This window comes from Odocoileus virginianus, chromosome 7, assembly GCF_023699985.2.
Source record: "Odocoileus virginianus isolate 20LAN1187 ecotype Illinois chromosome 7, Ovbor_1.2, whole genome shotgun sequence".
In the NCBI taxonomy this organism is placed as follows: Eukaryota; Metazoa; Chordata; class Mammalia; order Artiodactyla; family Cervidae; genus Odocoileus; species Odocoileus virginianus.
In genome coordinates this window covers 1272512-1292709 of record NC_069680.1, presented here as the reverse complement: position 1 = coordinate 1292709, position 20198 = coordinate 1272512, and the positions used below count along the sequence as shown (strand labels likewise).

The window sequence follows — 20198 nt, the reverse complement described above, 5'->3', positions numbered from 1 at the left end:
ACCTCACCTCTTCTTTGAAGCCTCCCCTGATGTTCCTCTGCAGTGTGTACCTTCTGTGTTCCCCAAATACCTCTATTATAACTCACTCCACATCATGGCCCTTGTTTGCTATCTATCTCCCCAAGTAGATGGTAAACCTCAAAATGATAAAGATTGTTTTGATTAAAAAAGTTTTTTCTACTCTCCCCAATACAATATGGAGTTAACTCAGTAGTTGGCACATGCTAGGAACTTAGCAAATATTTATCATGCAAGTAAGTGAATGGGCAGATGATAGACTGGTACTGGTTGGGTTGACAGCTAGCCATCAAGTCGTGTACCACAGTGCAGGTGGGTTACAGATCAGTAGAAAGAAGCTTCACATTCCCACTGGCTGTAAGTTCCCAACAGACTTCAAAGTTAGGGAAGGCAGATGGTGACATGAACAGGAGCAGATGCATTATATCCTTGTATGGCGTTTTCCTTGCAGTTCCCACAGAGTGGGCAGCTGACAGTGTCACATTCTTCATAGGTATAAAGTCCTGCCAGTAGAGAAAAAAAAAGCCAATATCTTGCTGAGACATTGCCCCTTTGTTTTTGAATATGTTTTGCTGTTTACTAGTGATTTTGCCAATCACTATGGGCTTCCCAGGTGGTGCAGTGGTAAAAAAATCTTCCTGCCAATGCAGGAGAAGCAAGAGATGCGGGTTCGACCCCTGGGTCGGGAAGATCCCCTTGAGAAGGAAATGGCAACCCACTCCAGGATTCTTGCCTAGAAAATTCCATGGACAGAGGAGCCTGGTTAGCTTTAGTCCATGGAGTCGCAAAGAGTCAGATACAACTGAGCACTGTGAGCCCAGCACAACATTCTGTGCTCTCCCCTTGAAGGCACAGCCTAGGTGCTGACGGATCAGAACATATTTCTGAAGGCTTCCTGGAGTACCAAGAGTTAACCTTTTAGCTGCTTGGACTTCCCTGGTGGCTCAGCTGGTAAAGAATCCGCCTGCAATGTGGGAGACCTGGGTTCGATCCCCAGGTTGGGAAGATCCCCTGGAGAAGGGAAAGGCTACCCACTCCAGTATTCTGGCTTGGAGAATTCCATGGACTGTATGGTCCACGGGGTCACAAAGAGTCAAGCACGACTGAGCGACTTTCACGTGTAAAGATATCTGTGGAATCTCTAGGCAGGAGCAGGGGGAGTGGTCAGAGAGTAAGGGGACTTGACCTGAGGCTATTTACTAATAGGGAAGCTTAAAAATATTTTTTAACAATGTTGTGATCATACAAAAGCATACTGTCTAAATAACAGACCTGCTTTAAAAGAATGTTAACCAACATTAGGATTGCTGGGTTCTTGAACCAGAGTTATCTCCTCAGCATGGAGGAGAGAGCAACCAGTGCCCAGGTCTCTGGACTGGACAATCCTCTGTCCAACTCCAGCTTCCCAGTGTCCTCGGAGGCCATTTCCCCACAGACCGCCCCTCGGTTCTGATTTGATACACTTTACTTCCGTGGTTCTGCTATGTCTATAATCACAAATCCATTCCCAAAGACAGGGCTTCCAATCCTTAGCTGGGCTGTTCATCAGAAAGAAGTATGGAAATGGTTTGCTTGTTGCTGCTGCTAAGTTGCTTCAGTCGTGTCTGACTCTGTGTGACCCCATAGACAGCAGCCCACCAGGCTCCTCTGTCCCTGGGATTCTCCAGGCAAGAATACTGGAGTGGGTTGCCATTTCCTTCTCCAATGCATGCATGCATGCTAAGCCACTTCAGTCATGTCCGACTCTGTGCAACCCCATGGACAGCAGCCCACCAGGCTCCTCTGTCCACAGAACTCTCCAGGCAAGAGTACTGGCATGGGTTGCCATTTCCTTCTCCAGATTTGCTTGCAGACCTGCTCAATTGCAGAGTGGGTCAACAGAGGAAGAGTGACCAGGAGGGAATCATGCCTCTCTTTGTGATGGAAGGTAAAATGTAAGGCTCATGGGGCATACATGGGGAAAAGGTCTAAGAACAGGTCTTTAACCACAAATAATAAAATTATTAGCTTTACCTCTTGAGTAAAGCTACTCTAAGCCAGAAAGTGCTCTCCGTCTTCCACCTGTCATCTCCAGGTGGCACACATTACTCCAGCGTGGGCATCTTTACCTCTGTCTGGCAGATGAGAAACAGAGAAATTTGAACTTGTTGACCTTGTCCTTCAGATGTGTGCATGAATGCCTCTGCCATGTGTTCATAGGTTACGAACGTCCCCTAACAAAACATTTGGTACAGTGCACTGACTTTCCCTATTGTCTGTCTCATCCATTATAGTTTCAGCACTTTGAGGGTGGGATCAATGCCCACTTTACTTACTGTTATATCCCACACCAGAGGTTAATGCATTGTAGATATATGTTTGTTGAGAGGAAGGAAAGAAACCATCAAGCCAGCCTTAGCTCTCTTAGGTGATAACTGGTAACACCAGAGGGTTCTTCAGCTTTCTCCTGTAAGCTCACGGTTCATAGGGCAGGTTGGGGCAATGGAAGGAGTCTGTCTGTTTTCTCTGGATAAAGAGACAACCACACAAAACCATCTACTCCCAGGTGCCACTGTAGGACCTCTTGAGGATATCTGTTGTTATTCTTTTCTACTTCTGCCTCCATCTCTGCCTTCTGAGATGGCCCATCTTTTCCCAACTCCTTTATTTCCTTGACCTACGCAAAACTTGCATTCAAGAGACATTTAATAAATATTTACTCATGATTCATTCAATCAAGTATGCAGTTCCAGGGTAGCACAGTTCAATTACAGAACTTGACAAAGCACCCTTTCTTGACTTACTGACTTGCTTCCAAAAGAATTAAATATTGGTTTTATAGTATGGAAATACCATCTCGATTGTTGAACCTCTTGTAAATACATTCCACCAGGTCTATCTGGAGTGTCGTTTAGCATTGTTCAAAAACCACCTAGGCTAATGTGGAGGGAGGCCTCTAGGAAAGCGGATGGGGAGTTGAGACAACACTGAGTGATCCCAAGTAGAAGTAGTTTTGAGAAGCTGACTTCAGAAATTCTTAAGTCTGGTCTCAAGGGATCTCCCTACTGCAGTGTGTCTGCTGCCTGGCTGCATATTTGAATCACTGGAGTTTTAAAATATCGATTTTATTATTATTTAGGTGTGGCAAGGTCAGCATATCAGGAGACAATTGCCATTGAATAGGTGGTTTGTTATACTCCTAGATCTCAAGAGGAGGCAGGCACATTATGCTGGGGCGGGACACACAGGAAAGCCCCAGGTTTAGGCATGAGAAAGGGCAGGAGGCGGAGAAAGATGGGCAGGAACTTTTCTTGTGGGCTCTGCAGGAAGGAACCAGTGAGGCAGGCTAGGCAGGTTTAGGGTTGGCTAGTTTGAGTAACTTCTGCAGGGTCTTGGGCTCAGGGGCTGTCTCCAGTTGCCTGGCACCTGGCCCTGGGGTGATTAGGGCAGGTGGATAGAAGCCTGGACTTTGAGAGTCCCAATACTGGAGATGATTGGGATATGGACTCTGGATTGGTTAGTTTGCATGTGAAATGTGTGCAAACTGTAGGCTGTTTAGAGGAATTAGCTTACCCTCAGAGGGGCAGGCCTTCCAGGATCAGCCAGGACCTGGATGTCAAAGCTTCACAAAATAAACCACATGGTTAATACAACTGGTTGAAGGAGGAACACTGTTTACATGTTGTCATGCTTGAGCCTTATCCTCCAGAGGTTATGATGGAATAGGTCTGGGATTGAGCCTGAGAACTGGTATTTTTTAAAGCCCCCCACCCGGAGTGATTCTCATGTTGGCTAGGATTGCAATCCACAGATTAGCATGTATGCCACTGAAAGGTCTGTATGTGTCTCCAGTTTTATTAATTGAAGGATGTGTCCTTTGCATAGTATACCGTACGTAGTATACCAAGTTTGCAACAAATCATGGATTCCTAAGAAGTAGTTCATCAAATCTGTTTGATCATAATTGCTTTGTCTTTCATTTCAGGCCTCCGACCAGGGAGACCTTCCATCCTCCTCCACCTGTTCCACCCAGAGGTCGCTGATTCCACCTCTTAAAGGCTACCTCCTTCCAGACTTTGAGACTTGCAGTTTTCAGCCTGTTAAAATGATGTCTTCATGTTGAGTTTCATGGCCTGACTGCTGACCCTAAGACCCACTCTCATCACTGATATTGTTGTGGCCCTGCTGGTTTGGGCTTACCTTGAAGAAGATATTATTAAGGCACAAAGAATCAAAAAACTAAGAACTTCATTCACCATCATCTATTGATCCATATCCTTGTTTGCCAAGAGGATGACGACTTAATTGGAACTGGACTAATTTGACATGTCAGGAGCCTGAGAAGATTGATCAGAAACGTACAAGTGATTTTACAGAAATGCACTTATATTAGGTCTTACTTATTTGCTAGTCCAATCTAACTTCTGTGGTTATGATTTAAGACTTACAGTACCTAATTTTTAAATGATTCTTCAGCTTTTCTGTAGCTTCAGGAGGGTGTTTAAATGCCAGGGCTGGTCACATACAGCAAACTCAAGGGGACTTAGAGAGGGATTAGTCCTAACTCCTTTTAGATAGAAGGAAAATCTAATTTCACTGAAGCCTGGAGCCAAGAGTACTCAATTGGTTAGAGGAAGAGGTGGGTCTAGAATCTGGACCTGCTGATTCCAGATCATCACACTTCCCATATCCAAATGGCCAAGCTCTCTCCTTCAAAGGATGCCCAGATGTAGAAATGTGTTCAGTGACTATTGACCTTCTAGAAGTTTCCTTTTTCCATATCTCCCAGGTATGGGACTATCAAGTATTTGGGGCATTTATAATTCAGTATGCTTGCCAAAGAACATCTAAATGGAAACCAAAAGCTTGGCATGCCAGGGACCCCACTTATTGCTCTGACTCCTTTATAGATCTTAGTTCTGGCCATAGGAGACAGGGGGGATCCTTGACTTTCACTTTGCTGAGGGGTCAGAAGAAGAAGGAAGAACTTAAAATAGAGATAGTCCTCTGTTTTACTATAAGCTTGTTATTAACACCAGGTTGGGGAAATCTGTGCAGAGAATGTAGAGCCTTAGATATATCATTAATTTTGAGTCCTTAGCATATAAATCTACTTTGAAAACACAGGTCTTTATTTTGATGCTTAAATATACAGTAAAATTAGTATCAGACCCATTTCTTTAAAAATTATCAGAAATCTGATGGTTCTCCATGAAATTATTCTCCATCCCACACAAAGATATAGAAACTATACTATTAAAGATCCATTTAAGTACAGTTTTATTGAGTCCTCTTCTAATGATTAATGATTCTTTTTCAGGCAAATTCCTCAGTTCAGCAAACAACGATTGAGTGAAGTTAACAGCTTCTGGGATCTTGGGTTTTTGTTTTTCTTTTTTTTCCTGACATAAAATACACTATTGGCACTGGCCTTGAAGAGTATTTGTGCAAATTACCTACCACAATTCCTGGCACATGGTAGCTGTTTTGGAATGGTCCCTTTACTCTCCTTGTCACTTATCTGGGAAATATGAGATATATAAGGAAATATGAGATAAAAGAACAAGAAGTATAAGACTGGTATTCCTCTTATTTATAGACAGTCTCTATTTTAAGCATGCTTGATCTTGATAAAGCTATACTTTTAAAAATATTTAATGCCTCTAAGCCTCCTTTTGGATGCCAAATTTAATTTTTTTTAGATTCTTTGATAAATATTTAGATCAGTCACATGACAAAACCTACTGCTAGCCAATGGTGTCACCATCTTTGTATGCACATCACTGTGTAATACTGGAATATTTTATGGCATTTTATTCTTGTAGGAAAATAAGTGGAAAACATAAAATTGAAAGTACTTATGATAAATCTGGGTTTCATAAATGTGGCATACTTGAGATGTGGCCTGAAATGATCAGGAGTGCCAAGCCAAAAATGGCAAGTTTTAAATCCTCATTGAATGTTCATTGAACATCCACAAATGATTGTGTGTAAAAGAAGAAAATGAAAAATTTGTATGAAGCATGGGGACCATGTTATCAAGGAATATCTCTAAATGATGGGGTGAAATTTTTCATTCGCCAAAAACAGAACCACTCATTATAATTTAAATTTACTCAATTTCTACACACTCAACCTTAGTATGCATTTTTAGGAATACAGACTGTAACAAAATCATGAATTTAAGTACAATGAGAATCAGAAACTAAATTGTAACTAGGTATGCAAAGAGACTGTTAAAAAGTTCCCTGTAAGATGCCTCTCCTTCCCCAAGATGTTATAAACTGGCTCAATAGACAGTGAAGCTGTTGGTCATATTCACCGCCATTGCCTTTGCCTCTAACTGTACCTCTAACTTTGTCCTCCAGTTCCCAGTCCAGCACTGTTCCTTCATCTTATGTTAAAACCTGTGAGCATATAACCCAACTATATGAGCAACAAAGTATGAATACTGAGAGACTCTAAACAGGAGGTTTGTATTACAATCGAATAATTTAACTTGACATATTTAATGATGTGAATAATCCCTAAGGCTTTGCCATAATTAGGTAACGTAATAGTATGTAAATGACTTCAATGAATATTTTTCACATCAAGCCAAGTTACCTACTCTTTCCCCCTCCTTTTGTCTTTCTTTGTTATTAAAAAACAGGGATCCTAGTCCACCCTACATTACCTCAATAGCTGGGATTTTTAGATCCCTCTCCCATTTGCTCCAGGAAGTAAGTTGGTTTTCTGTGCTTGTCTTTCAAAGAATACTGTGTGGATTTCCAACTGGTTGGCTGAGGAAGCATTAGTAACGGACTTATTTCCAAAGAAGACAAGTAGCTAATTTGGATATCTCTAGAAGATTCATCCTAAAAATTGATCCTCAATTTTGAGGACTCTGATTGTATAAATATTTGCTTTGGTTTGATAAACAAATTGTGTTCTATTCGTTTGCAAGTATAAGTTATTAAGAATAAAAAATGGTCTTCTCTATTCATTCCTGTGGCCAGATACTATGTTCACCAGAGAGGTGAGAGGATGAGTAGGAGGTTGAAAGATGTATTCTGAATTCTGAGCACAACTCAGAATTAGTTTTCTCATAAAAACTGTAATAAATCGTGGGTTCCCTGGCTAGCCTGCCAAAGCCCATTTAAAATGTCTTAGCTAGCCATGCAGTAAAAGTTAGCATGATGCAGGGAAGGAACACTGGCTTGGAAGTCAGGAAAACTATTTTATTTTGGACTGCTACTGACTTGATGAATTCACCTACCTTGACTACCCATCATCTGTGAAATAAAAAGTTTTGTGTTTAGTAATAACCTAAGTCCCTTCAACTCTGTAAGTTTAGGACTAAGGCTGGGGTGAGGAATCACGCATTCTGAAGAGGGAAGGAGACAATCATACTGGAGTGACCACCTAGTCAGCAAGGGGTCTTATTATGTGGCAGCTCCTATTCCATGCCCTCTATTATTGGTATGAAAGATCAGTTAAAAGAAATGTATGAGAAACAGTAAAATGGGAACATAGTTGTATTATAATACAACTTATAATATTATAACTTATAATAGCCTCAGTTGTTCTTTGGTCTAAGAACCAAATGTTTTAAGTGATTGCTTCCTAAAGAAAGAATTCAGAACAATTATAAAGTTCCTCAGTATCTAGAACATTTCAGCTAGAACAGAAAAGGTAGAGGCAGAAGGTGAAAAATAGCAATAGAAAAGTAGATTACTAGCAAGACAAACATAACAAAGTAGAAAGAAGAAATAGAATTTCAAAGAAAAGGTAGCTGAGGATGGAAATCAGAAGATATTTTGTCATCTATAGACCAAAACTTTTGATGGTCATGTTTACCAAAAATAAAAGATTGAAACTGTGGTTTTCTGGATCATTCGGTAGTCATAAACTCTTTAACCAATTGAGCCTTATTAGAACGACCAGAAAAAAGAGGTTTTACAACCATTTGGGAGGGGTTGCCTTTCACTGGGCTTCCCTGATGGCTCAGAGGTTAAAGCGTCTGCCTGCAATGGGGGAGACCTGAGTTCGGTCCCTGGGTCAGGAAGACCCCCTGGAGGAGGAAATGGCAACCCACTCCAGTATTCTGGCCTGGAGAATCCCATGGATGGAGGAGCCTGATGGGCTACAGTCCACGGGGTCACAAAGAGTCGGACATGACTGAGCGATATATGGGTATGGGCCTTTTACTGGCATTTTCCCCCTCAATATTTTTGGTGTCAGAATGAGGTCATAAATCTAGATGAAGAAACTGATGAAATAAGATTTATCAATGTTTTTCAGTCCCCAGTTTGGCAGAACAACCCTGATTTTTTTTTTTCATTTATTTTTATTAGTTGGAGGCTAATTACTTTACAATATTGTAGTGGTTTTTGTCATACATTGACATGAATTAGCCATGGATTTACATGTATTCCCCATCCTGGTCCCCCCTCCCAGCTCCCTCTCTACCCGATCCCTCTGGGTCTTCCCAGTGCACCAGGCCCGAGCACTTGTCTCATGCATCCAACCTGGGCTGGTGATCTGTTTCACCCTAGATAATATACATGTTTCGATGCTGTTCTCTTGAAACATCCCACCCTTGCCTTCTCCCACAGAGTCCAAAAGTCTGTTCTGTACATCTGTGTCTCTTTTTCTGTTTTGCATATAGGGTTATCATTACCATCTTTCTAAATTCCATATATATGTGTTAGTATACTGTAATGGTCTTTATCTTTCTGGCTTACTTCACTCTGTATAATGGGCTCCAGTTTCATCCATCTCATTAAAACTGATTCAAATGAATTCTTTTTAATGGCTGAGTAATATTCCATGGTGTATATGTACCACAGCTTCCTTATCCATTCGTCTGCTGATGGGCATCTAGGTTGCTTCCATGTCCTGGCTATTATAAACAATGCTGTGATGAACATTGGGGTGCACGTGTCTCTTTCAGATCTGGTTTCCTTGGTGTGTATGCCCAGAAGTGGGATTGCTGAGTCATATGGCAGTTCTATTTCCAGCTTTTTAAGAAATCTCCACACAGTTCTCCATAGCGGCTGTACTAGTTTGCATTCCCACCAACAGTGTAAGAGGGTTCCCTTTTCTCCATACCCTCTCCAGCATTTATTGCTTGTAGACTTTTGGATAGCAGCCATCCTGACTGGCGTGTAATGGTACCTCATTGTGGTTTTGATTTGCATTTCTCTGATAATGAGTGATATTGAGCATCTTTTCATGTGTTTTTTTGCCATCTGTATGTCTTCTTTGGAGAAATGTCTGTTTAGTTCTTTGGCCCACTTTTTGACTGGGTCATTTATTTTTCTGGAGTTGAGCTGGAGGAGTTGCTTGTATATTTTTGAGATTAATCCTTTGTCTGTTGCTTCGTTTGCTATTATTTTCTCCCAATCTGAGGGCTGTCTTTTCACCTTGCTTATAGTTTCCTTTGTTGTGCAAAAGCTTTTAAGTTTAATTAGGTCCCATTTGTTTATTTTTGCTTTTGTTTCCAATATTCTGGGATGTGGGTCATAGAGGATCCTGCTGTGATTTATGTCAGAGAGTGTTTTGCCTATGTTCTCCTCTAGGAGTTTTATAGTTTCTGGTCTTACATTTAGATCTTTAATCCATTTTGAGTTTATTTTTGTGTTTGGTGTTAGAAAGTGTTCTAGTTTCATTCTTTTACAGGTGGTTGACCAGTTTTCCCAGCACCACTTGTTAAAGAGGTTGTCTTTTTTCCATTGGATATCCTTGCCTCCTTTGTCGAAGATAAGGTGTCCATAGGTTCGTGGATTTATCTCTGGGCTTTCTATTCTGTTCCATTGATCTATATTTCTGTCTTTGTGCCAGTACCATACTGTCTTGATGACTGTGGCTTTGTAGTAGAGTCTGAAGTCAGGCAAGTTGATTCCTCCAGCTCCATTCTTCTTTCTCAAGATTACTTTGGCTATTCTAGGTTTTTTGTATTTCCATACAAATTGTGAAATTATTTGTTCTAGTTCTGTGAAAAATACCGTTGGTAGCTTGATAGGGATTGCATTGAATCTATAGATTGCTTTGGGTGGTATAGCCATTTTGACAATATTGATTCTTCCAATCCATGAACACGGTATATTTCTCCATCTGTTTATGTCCTCTTTGATTTCTTTCACTAGTATTTTATAGTTTTCTATGTATAGGTCTTTTGTTTCTTTAGGTAGATGTACTCCTAATTATTTTATTCTTTTTGTTGCAATGGTGAATGGTATTGTTTCCTTAATTTCTCTTTCTGTTTTCTCATTGTTAGTGTATAGGAATGCAAGGGATTTCTGTGTGTTAATTTTATATCCTGCAACTTTACTATATTCGTTGATTAGCTCTAGTAATTTTCTGGTAGAGTCTTTAGGGTTTTCTATGTAGAGGATCATGTCATCTGCAAACAGAAAGAGTTTCACTTCTTATTTTCCTATCTGGATTCCTTTTACTTCTTTTTCTGCTCTGATTGCTGTGGCCAATGCTTCCAAAACTATGTTGAATAGTAGTGGTGAGAGTGGGCACCCTTGTCTTGTTCCTGATTTTAGGGGAAATGCTTTCAATTTTTCATCATTGAGGGTAATGCTTGCTGTGGGTTTGTCATATATAGCTTTTATTATGTTGAGGTATGTTCCTTTTATTCCTGCTTTCTGGAGAGTTTTAATCATAAATGGATGTTGAATTTTGTCAAAGGCTTTTTCTGCATCTATTGAGATAATCATATGGTTTTTATCTTTCAATTTGTTACTGTGGTGTATTACATTGATTGAACAACCCTGATTTTGATGGTGCCCTTGAGTACTAATGATTTTTTAAAAAATTTATTTATTTTTTGCTGTGCTTTGTTTGGGTCTTTGTTGCTCTGCATGGGCCTTCTCTGTGGAGAGTGGAGGATACTCTCTAGTTGCTGTGTGTGGACTTCTTATTGTGGCGGCTTCTCTTGTCGGAGAGCACAGGCTCTAGGCACATGGCTTCAGTAGCTGTGGCTTGCAGGCTCTAGAGCACAGGGTTAGAAATTAAGTGGTGCGTGGGCTTAGTTGCCCCATGGCATGTGGGATCTTCCCAGACCAGAGATTAAACTGGTGTCCACTGCGTTGCAAGGCAGAGTCTTAACCACTGGACCATCAGGGAAGCCCAGCACTAGTGATTTTTGAGCCTTGAGGTCATCAGGCTCCAAGAATCTTTGAAGCCATATTCCTTTTCCTCTAATTACTTTATCTCCTATTCCTTCTTCCCAAGCCTACTTGTTATCAGACTTTTATCACCTAAAGCTATTTATCATTTCCTTGTACCTACCAGAGTTCCTGGCACATAACAGATGTTCAATAAATACTCTTTGCATTAATGGCCCTACATGCTCTTTCCCTCATTAAACTTTACCAAATATGCTGCCAAAACAGGGTCTGCTTTTCTCTTCTTGCTCATTGTTCATATTGCCTTTTGAACATTTGCACTGTTGGTCACATTTTGTGCAATTCTTTTTTTGTACACTGTTACGCCTGTTGTCTGTTATGTGTGTAGCGTTTCCTAGTTCTAAGTCTACACTCCCCAAATGAATACTTTTTCTTGTGTCCTCCCTCACTCAGTTGTGTCTGACTCTTTGTGACCCCCATGGACTGTAGCCCGCCAAGCTCCTCTGTCTGCCATGTAATTCTCCAGGCAAGAATACTGGAGTGGGCTGCCATTTCCTTCTCCAGGGGACCTTCCCAACCCAGAGATTGAACCTGAGTCTCCTGCATTATGGGCAGATTTTTAAGTCTGAGTTGCCAGGGAAGCCCTGTTATCCCCACCCTTAAGCAATCGCCAACCTAGTGCTCCTGACAATACGGAGCAAATACTTAATGCCTCAAATCTGTGGAGGCTGGTGATGGATGTTAAGCAAGAAACTACTCATCCATCTTAATTCAGCACTTACACTGCTTATTCTTCAATTGCCCATCATCACTTGATTCAAGAGCTGTGATTATTCATTCACGGAGCATTCACTGAGCTTACACTATGAGCAAGTCACAGTGCTAGGTGCTCTGAGGGATATACAAAAATGGATAAGACACCTCCTCTGACTTCTATTGCAATTACTGATGTATGATTCATTCAGCAATTAATCAGGTACTGCCTTTGTGATGCCTCTTAGACTATTTGGAAAGTGTTCCTTAAGTGCTTCTATGCTATTTGACTTTTCACTTATGTATGTCTTCAGTAAATAGTTATTGAATGTCTATGATGTGACAAGCACTGTCCCAACAGCTGGGACAGATATAAACAAATGATAGTGGATGCCATCAAAAAGGGTCAGAATGCAGTATAGAAGAGGACATGAGACTATGGTAATTATGACATACATTATTTTATGACATAAATGCAGCTGGAATCCTGAAGAAGGGATACTTAACTTCCTGAGGGCATCATGCAAGCTTTCACTGAAGAGGTCATTCATTTAGGCCAGGAAAATGAGTAAATAAAGGCTGTCCATTCGTTTCCATTCTAGGCAAAGGGAACACTGAAGAATCTAAAAAAGAGTGAATGAATGTGTATATACAACCGATTCACTTCGCTGTACAGCAAAAACTAATATAACATTGTAAATCAACTATACTGCAATAAAAATTAAAAAAACAAGAGCAAAGGTACAGAGGTATAAAAGAATCTGGTGTATTTGGGAAATATAGGGATGTAGTCAGAGCAGACACCAGGACCTTCCTGGTGGCTCAGATGGTAAAGCGCCTGTCTACAATTCGGGAGACCTGGGTTCGATCCCTGGGTCGGGAAGATTCCCTGGAGAAGGAAATGGCGACCCACTCCAGTACTCTTGCCTAGAAAATCCCATGGACAGAGGAGCCTGCTGCAGGCTCCTCTGTCCATGGGCTCCCAAAGAGTGACTTCACTTTCACTTTCGGCCTGAGCAGAGATCAGTGGGAGGTAAAACTGAGGAGATAAACTGGGAACTGATTCTGCAGTTGCATGCTAATAGGATTATCCTTTAGGAAGGAATTTTTTTTCTAATTACACAGATAGCACATACCCATTGTACAAAACACTCAAGTATTGGCAGTCATGTACACTGTTAATGGTTTGAGTCATAATCTTTCACATTATTTTCTGTGGTTAGACTAATATCATTCAAAATGGAATTAGTCTATACTTGCAAATTTTTTCACTTACAATTGTCTCTTGGCTATCATTCCATGCCAGTGTATACAAGTCTACTTCACTTCTTAAAATGATTGTATGGATGGCGGTCCATTAGTAGTAAGAAATAATGATTCTGGGGCTTTCTTGGTGGTTCAATGGCTAAGACTCCACACTCCCAATGCAGGGGGCCCAGGTTCGATCCCTGGTGGGGGAACTAAATCCCACGTGCCACAACTAAGTGTTCATATGCTGCAAATAAAAAAACCAAGTGCCGCAATGAAGACCGAATACAGCCAAATAAATAAATAAAAATAAATATTAAAAACAAAAGACTGATTCTGAAGTCAGATGCTTGGATCAAGTCCTTCAGTAACTACTTAACCCCTCTGTACTTCTGTTACCATTTCTGTAAAATGAACAAACAGTGCCCGTTGCCTAAGGATTGGAGTCAATACATGTGAAGTGCTCAGAATAGTGCCTGGCAGATGAAACATTAGCTGTGATTTCTTGATTTATGTAAACAATATACAAGGAGTATTTTAAGCAAGCCAGTGATATAGTCAGGTTTCTTTATGGAAGAATCCCTCTGGTACCTGTTGGGGAGGATAAATAGGTAAGGAAGACCGGTAAAAAGGATCCTGTTAGGAGGTTGTTGCAATACATGGTGAATGAGGTGTAGACAACTGGCTGTTACTAGGAGGGGAGAGGAAAAATTAATTCTTTAGATATTTCTAAGATAACAAATGCTAGAACTTGTTGACTGCTGATGGCTGATAGAGACAACTCGATTCCAGGGTCCAGATGTTTGGCTTAGAAGACTGTGCAGTTGTATGTTCAGGTATATATTTGACAAATAACTTTCGAGTTTCCACAATGGGCCTGACACCGTTCTAGTACATGTCAGTGAACAGGATCTCTGCTTAGGAGAGAAGCTTAGATTCTAAGAGGTGTTTCTATCTGTGGACGGGCGATTTAACAAATAAACTAACAAGAATTTTAAAAAGATTGAACAGATGTTCAAAAAATATTCAGGGATTTTATGACACTCATCCAACCCGGCACCAGTTTAGCAATCTCCCTTAATGACGATAATGGAGCTGGTGATTCATTCTCGGCGGGAGCCGAGAGCCTGTGTGCGTTATTCGATCTGATCCCCGCAAGCGAGAGGGGGCAGGTCAGACTATTACCCCACTTCACAGCCGAGGAAAATGAGGCCAGGAACAGTTGTGCGTTTTGACCCAGGTCGCACAACTAGAACAGAGGCGGCTTCGGCCCTGCGCTGAGGGCCAGGCAGCCGCGAGGGGCGCGAGGCTGGGGCCAGTATGCGTGCCGCCAACCTTGGGAGCCGGCGGGCGGACCGGCCGGACCCTCGGGCGGCCTTCAGCAGCCACGGACTCGCGCCTCCCGGGCGGGGCGGCCGGCGGCGGTTGCGGCCCCGCGTCGCGAGGCACTTCCGGCGTGTGCCGGGGTGGCCGGATGACGTGGCTGAGTCAGAGGAAGAGGCAGGGAGGCGCGGGGGGCGGGGGAGGCTCCGGAGCGGGCGGTGACGGCGGCGGCGCGGAGGAGCCAGCGGCTGGGCCCGGGCCCCGTGCGTCTGTCCGCGCCCCGTGGATGCGAATCGGCCGCGGCGGAGGCGGCGGCGGAGGAGGAGTCGGTGGGCCGACGCCGGGCCGGTGGGAGCGCGGAGGATGAGGCCGCTGCCGGGCGTTCCCGGCGTGGCGGCGGCCGCCGCGCTGTTGCTGCTGCTGCTGCCCCGGGCCCGGGCGGACGAGCACGAGCACACGGTGAGAAGAAGCGCTCCCTGCCGGCGCGGCCGCCTCCGCCCGCTCCCCGCGGCCCGCCGCCTCGGCAGGCCCGGGGCGGCCTGGACGGCCCGGCTGCCCGGCCGAGCCCCGCGGCCGCCTTCCGGTTGGGCCTGGCGGAGCAGGAACCCCGGGAGCGGGGAGGAGGCATTTCCGTGTGCTACCGGGACAGGACTCCACTCTCGAGTGCCTGGGCCTCCTTTCCCCAACCCGGACCTAAATGGCGCCGAACCTCTGGGTCCCGGAGTCCCGGGAGCCGGGAAAGAAGTGGAGTCTGAGGGTCGGGGCTCACTTGGCCGCGGCAGTGGGGGCCGCAGTCTCGAGGCTGGTGTCCCCCAGGGAAGGGAGCTGCGCCCGTGCTGCTGGGGGGCTACGACTCGGCGGAAGATGGATGCACCACGTATTACTCGTCATACCCTAATCAGGAAATATCCACCACTTAATGGTGCTCACCGGCCTTGGTTTCCCCCTCCTGCCCAAACCGGAATCTAACCCTGGCGTGGGGACAACCTTGATAAACTTGAGGTGACGAGCACTTTACACGTGTACAGGCGCTCAGCCCCCGGCATCCGCCTTGGAGGCCTTGTAACTTTCTCCTTACCTCCTCTGGCCTCGAGATGAGGCTCGCGTCCCAGTGGTCTCTAGGGCAGCTTCTGATTGTGCAGGGTCTTGCTGGGAACAGTCGGTTTTGCATTTAGCCTAAAATCGATCGACTGTTCGTTTAATTGGCATTTTCAACATTAAAGCTTGGATATTAACGACTCCTCTTGTGACTTTCACTTAGGAATGTAATTCTGTGGCTTTCGGAATGGTAGGTGTGAGGCAGGGCGGTAAAGTCATGTAAATTAGAGGGTGAGTGTGAGTAGTTTGTGTTTTTAGACCTTAACTCATTAATGATACGACTTTGCTTGAGAGGTTGTGTAGTACTAAATCTGAAAGTCTTCTGTCATTTCTGACAAGTGAGGAAATGAAGCGACCAGAGAAGTCTGCAGGTTAGCTGTGCTCTTCATTTAGTTAACACGAGTTCTAAACTTTAAGGGACAGCAACTTCAGACACAGCAACTTCTTATCTGTATATTTTTAAAGTCTGGAGCCGGGGACGTTTTTGTACTGTATTTGTGACTTTTCACCTTAAGATGGTTTTATTCGCAGGTTAAATAGTTTAAAAACTTGTCTCAAAGAGTAAGAAGTGTTCATTTCCAATGGGCATTCTTTTGGCCAACGAGTACTAATATTTTAACAGTTTTTTTTTTGAGCACTTTGGAAAAGTTAGCATATAAAACTCGGAATTGTCTCTTTAGTTCCACCGTACAGGCATATTAAGTATTTTACTTTTATATAATGAAAGTGAAAGTCGCTCAGTCGTGTCCGACTCTCTGCGACCCTGTGGAAATTATACGGTCCATGAAATTCTCCAGAACGGAATACTGGAGTGGGTAGCCTTTCCCTTCTCCAGGGGATCTTCCCAACCCAAGGATCGAACCCAGGTCTCCCGCATTGCAGGTGGATTCTTTACCAGCTGAGCCATAAAGGAAGCCCTAGATTACTGGAGTGGGTGGCCTATCCTCCATTGGATCTTCCCGCCCCAGGAATGAAACTGGGGTCTCCTGCATTGCAGGGAGATTCTTTACCAACTGATCTATCAGGGAAACCCCCTTTTATATTGTGTTTTATGTAAACTGCTGTAATAGGGAAAAGAACATATTAAAATGCTACAAATTGGAGGTGAATAAAAAGATTAATATACAAATTTTAAATGTAAATGCCAATTTAACTGAAATTTTATGGCAGGAACGTTTAATATTTTAAAACCAGAAATTGAATGTAAAATACTTGATAAAAGGTTTTTGAGAGAAAACGTCATGTATGAGAAAATTGTTGGACAAAAAAATTTTGACTCTTTTATTTCAGTCATGTTTACATTGAACTGCTCTCACTTGTTAATACCTATTTAAAAATTTTAGGCATTTAAAAATTATAGGGAAAATAGCATGAAGATATATGTAAAAAATTTAAGTGTCATTATATATTTGGTTATTAGCCAAAATATTTTATTTCTTAAAAGTTTCTTGAAAATATTTTTGAAAACTAGGCATTCACCTCAAACTGATAAGGGTATGGTCAAGTGATTTTTTTTTTCCACCAAGAAGGCAGAAGTAGCTAATGAAGACAGAATGATACTGAAGGGAGAGAAAAATTGTCAAGGGAAGTTTACTGAGTAAGTGTTTAATAAATACTTATGAAATTGGATTGTTAACCAAAGAACCATCTAAAAGTTAAAGTTTGCCCTTTAGATTAACTTTCTGTGAAGACAGTTTCCAGATAGAAATAATAGCTAAGCTTTTGTAGCAATATGTGGTAGGCACTGTCCTAAGTACTTAATATGTATTAACTTGTATTTTAAACGTGTGTTGATAATCTTGTGAAATGAATGGGATTATGTCCTCTGCATAGATGAGAAAACGGGATGATGAAGAAGTTACTTGCATGAGGCTACACAGCTAGTACAGGTAGAGGTAGGATTTGAACTCAGGCGAGCTGAATTAATAGTCTCCTACACACTCACAGGATATGCGCTACAGCCTTTTATCCTTAAAAAATAGGACAGTAAAACAGTTGGTTTCCAGTTGAGTTATTTTCGGTATTGAAAATACTTCTAAGTGGTTAAAAGAAAAGTTTGGGTAAGCCTGGTTTCATAGGGAATTGTTACTGAGGTTGTGTTTGGTTTAGTGTTAAAGAGGGACGGAAATGGGCATGTGACCCCTGCAGCCACTTGGTGTGTGCAAGACAGACTGCTTAGCTGAAGGCTGTGCTGTCACCATTTGAAATTCTTAGTACTTGTTTAGAAAGGAGTCTTGCATGTTTATTTTGTGCTGGGCCCCACAAATTATGTAACTGATCCTAAGACAGAGCAACCAACTACTTAATGCAGTTCCTCAAAGCCCTTGATTTTCTCTTACTTTACCTACTGGATTAGGATTCAGCTGACCGTTTGAGTCATACGGTATTTTTTTATGTGCTTATTTGTCCAATGCTCTTAATATTGTCAGGAGAATAATGGTAAGGAAACATGCTGCTGGCTTCTAGAATATATACACATGCAGAATATATAAAATGAGTTCCTTTCAGTTTTTAAATTACAGAACACACTCTTAAATAAAAATTAAAGAATACTTTCATGAAAGACAGGTTCTTAATAAATGATTGAAGAGTCATAAAAAGAACACTTAGGAGTGAAAGGTGTATAGGGTATGGCTCATGCTTATTTGGATTTCTGAAAGTTGGAGCTCTCGGAAACAACTGGAGTTAGATTATCATGTCTCCTAAGATTCCTGAGGACTCATTTGAAAAATTGCAAATTGAGAATAGAATTTTAGAACTGGAAAGACTTAGGACCATTGAATTCAAGACTCATTTTCCTAATGACTTGAAGAGGCGCAGTGGCTAGCCCAGGGCCACAGGAAGAGTCAGAGCTACAAGATTTCTAGTCCTTGTTTTTTCCACCTGTCTTGTACATATAATTTCCATACTAATACTATGTAAAAATATCAGCATCAAAAAATCAACAATCAGTGGCACAGGAATCTTAAAAGCATTTTATCATTTACACTGAAGCCTTGACTTATTTTGGGCTTTGTTTCCTCAAGGTCACAAAATAAAATTTTTTTCTGGGTCTGTCATATACCAGGCTCTGTGCTTAGCACAAGTGGTATTTAATCAGTGCTTGTTGAGTGACTTGAGTATTTGGGGAGCTGCCAGGGGTAAGAATATGCAAGGTTGGAAGTTTGATAACCCTGTTGCTTAACGAAGACCATTGTTCATTTAAGATGCATGGTGTTGGGGATGCCTGTTGTGTTTTAGGGGCCCTACCTAGGTTACCATTTCTTTGTAGCCCATTGTACCTCGTATAGGTAATGTTGGAAGGACCCGCTCTGTGCTTAGGATAGCCTATTCTCCAAATCTGCCATAAGCACTATTACACCACTGGGTTAAAAAAAAAGATGATTGCTTAGATAAATGGAAGCCTTTAGTCTTTATCTCTGTTGGGAGTATGGAACTCTTAAAACATATGTGAAGATTTATAAAGAGGATAAACTGTTTACTACAAGTGAATTTGTGAGTGTTTTAATATAGATCTAGTTTTAGGAAGTGCCAGAATTCATTGTCCTATTTTCAGCTGTACTCTATGGAAGATTAAAAGTTTATTTAGGAATAGGGTTATTTTGAGAGAGAGCAGTTATCTCAAGAGGTTATCCAAAAATACACTAATAATTTGTATTTGCATTCTGAAGTATGTTTTTAAATAATTAAAAGGCATTGAAACTGTGATTTTTGAAACATTTCAGAACTGGATTTTGCTTTCTCAGATATGTATTTTTAAAGTAAGCATATATCTTTTCCCTCATCTCATAAAAGTAATGGCATTTGGGAACTTATTCTGAGTCTTCAGTTCTTTGCCTGTCTACATAAATTCTGATTTCTTTATTTGGATTTTGTATGAGGTCATCAGTAACATTATCTCCTGAAGTGCTCCTCCTGAGAAAAGGTAATTCACCATGTCTATCAAGGAGGGAAACTTCTGTACCTGCACTGTCCCAGCATATAAACTGTATTTAAATGAGAGACCCAACATTGGTGACTTCTTGAGAACAAAGGTCATTACTTTTGAGATTAGAGCACAAGGAGCTTCTTAGGAAGGTTTTTTATTTTTTTTACTGTTGGGCAGATTAAAGGCTCATGGAAAAGTTGTTCAGTGTTTAGCACTTCCTTAGGTACTTTGTACAACTGTACTTTCCCCAAATTCCTTTATTTAGTTTTTGCTCTTCAGTTAACAAAGCTGATTAGGGATTAGCAAAAGTGTAGTCCTAAATTTATAAATGCAATGCAAATTAGAATGATCTTGGACAAATTGTGTAACGTCTCTTTTTAGTTTTTTTGAATCTGTAAAATGGGGAAAATCATAGGAGCTGAGACATTAAATTTTATATATATATAAAGACCTTAGAACTGCACCCAGAACATGGTATGTCCTTAATAAGAAGCCTTATGGAAGGAACCACCCCCGTGTCCAGGGATCCTCTGATCCACTGCTATGCTTGCTTTACTTTTTCTCTCCCCCTCTTCTGATTATACCCTGCAGGTAGGAAAGTATTTATAAAGAGCTTGCTAAGACATGGGATGTTTTGAAAGCAGATTAGGCTAGCCTTTTGGCTGTACCACTGGTGTCTCAGATGGTAAAGAATCTGCCTGCAGTGCTGGAGACCCGGGTTTGATCCATGG

At 41.8% G+C, this 20198-nt stretch overlaps 2 protein-coding genes and 1 long non-coding RNA gene across 3 annotated transcripts in view; 2 read left to right on the top strand and 1 right to left on the bottom strand.

The window, feature by feature from the left end:
- PIK3AP1 (phosphoinositide-3-kinase adaptor protein 1) overlaps nucleotides 1–7304 on the top strand; it is a 115236-nt gene extending 107932 nt beyond the window's left edge. Inside the window, exon 17 of the mRNA XM_070469955.1 lies at nucleotides 3983–7304. Within this exon, the coding sequence (XP_070326056.1) occupies nucleotides 3983–4040 (58 nt within the window). The 3' untranslated portion in view covers nucleotides 4041–7304. The remainder of the gene's footprint in view (nucleotides 1–3982) is intronic.
- A 5008-nt stretch (nucleotides 7305–12312) lies between these two features.
- On the bottom strand, nucleotides 12313–14543 carry LOC139035949 (uncharacterized). The gene is made up of 2 exons (XR_011488597.1): nucleotides 14304–14543; nucleotides 12313–12493 (listed from the first exon to the last, which is right to left on the bottom strand). It is a non-coding gene; the product is annotated as an uncharacterized lncRNA (long non-coding RNA).
- Nucleotides 14544–14672: 129 nt separating this feature from the next.
- TM9SF3 (transmembrane 9 superfamily member 3) overlaps nucleotides 14673–20198 on the top strand; it is a 57367-nt gene continuing 51841 nt past the window's right edge. The window contains exon 1 of the mRNA XM_020883135.2: nucleotides 14673–14900. Coding sequence (XP_020738794.1) covers nucleotides 14805–14900 — 96 coding nt within the window. The 5' untranslated portion in view covers nucleotides 14673–14804. The remainder of the gene's footprint in view (nucleotides 14901–20198) is intronic.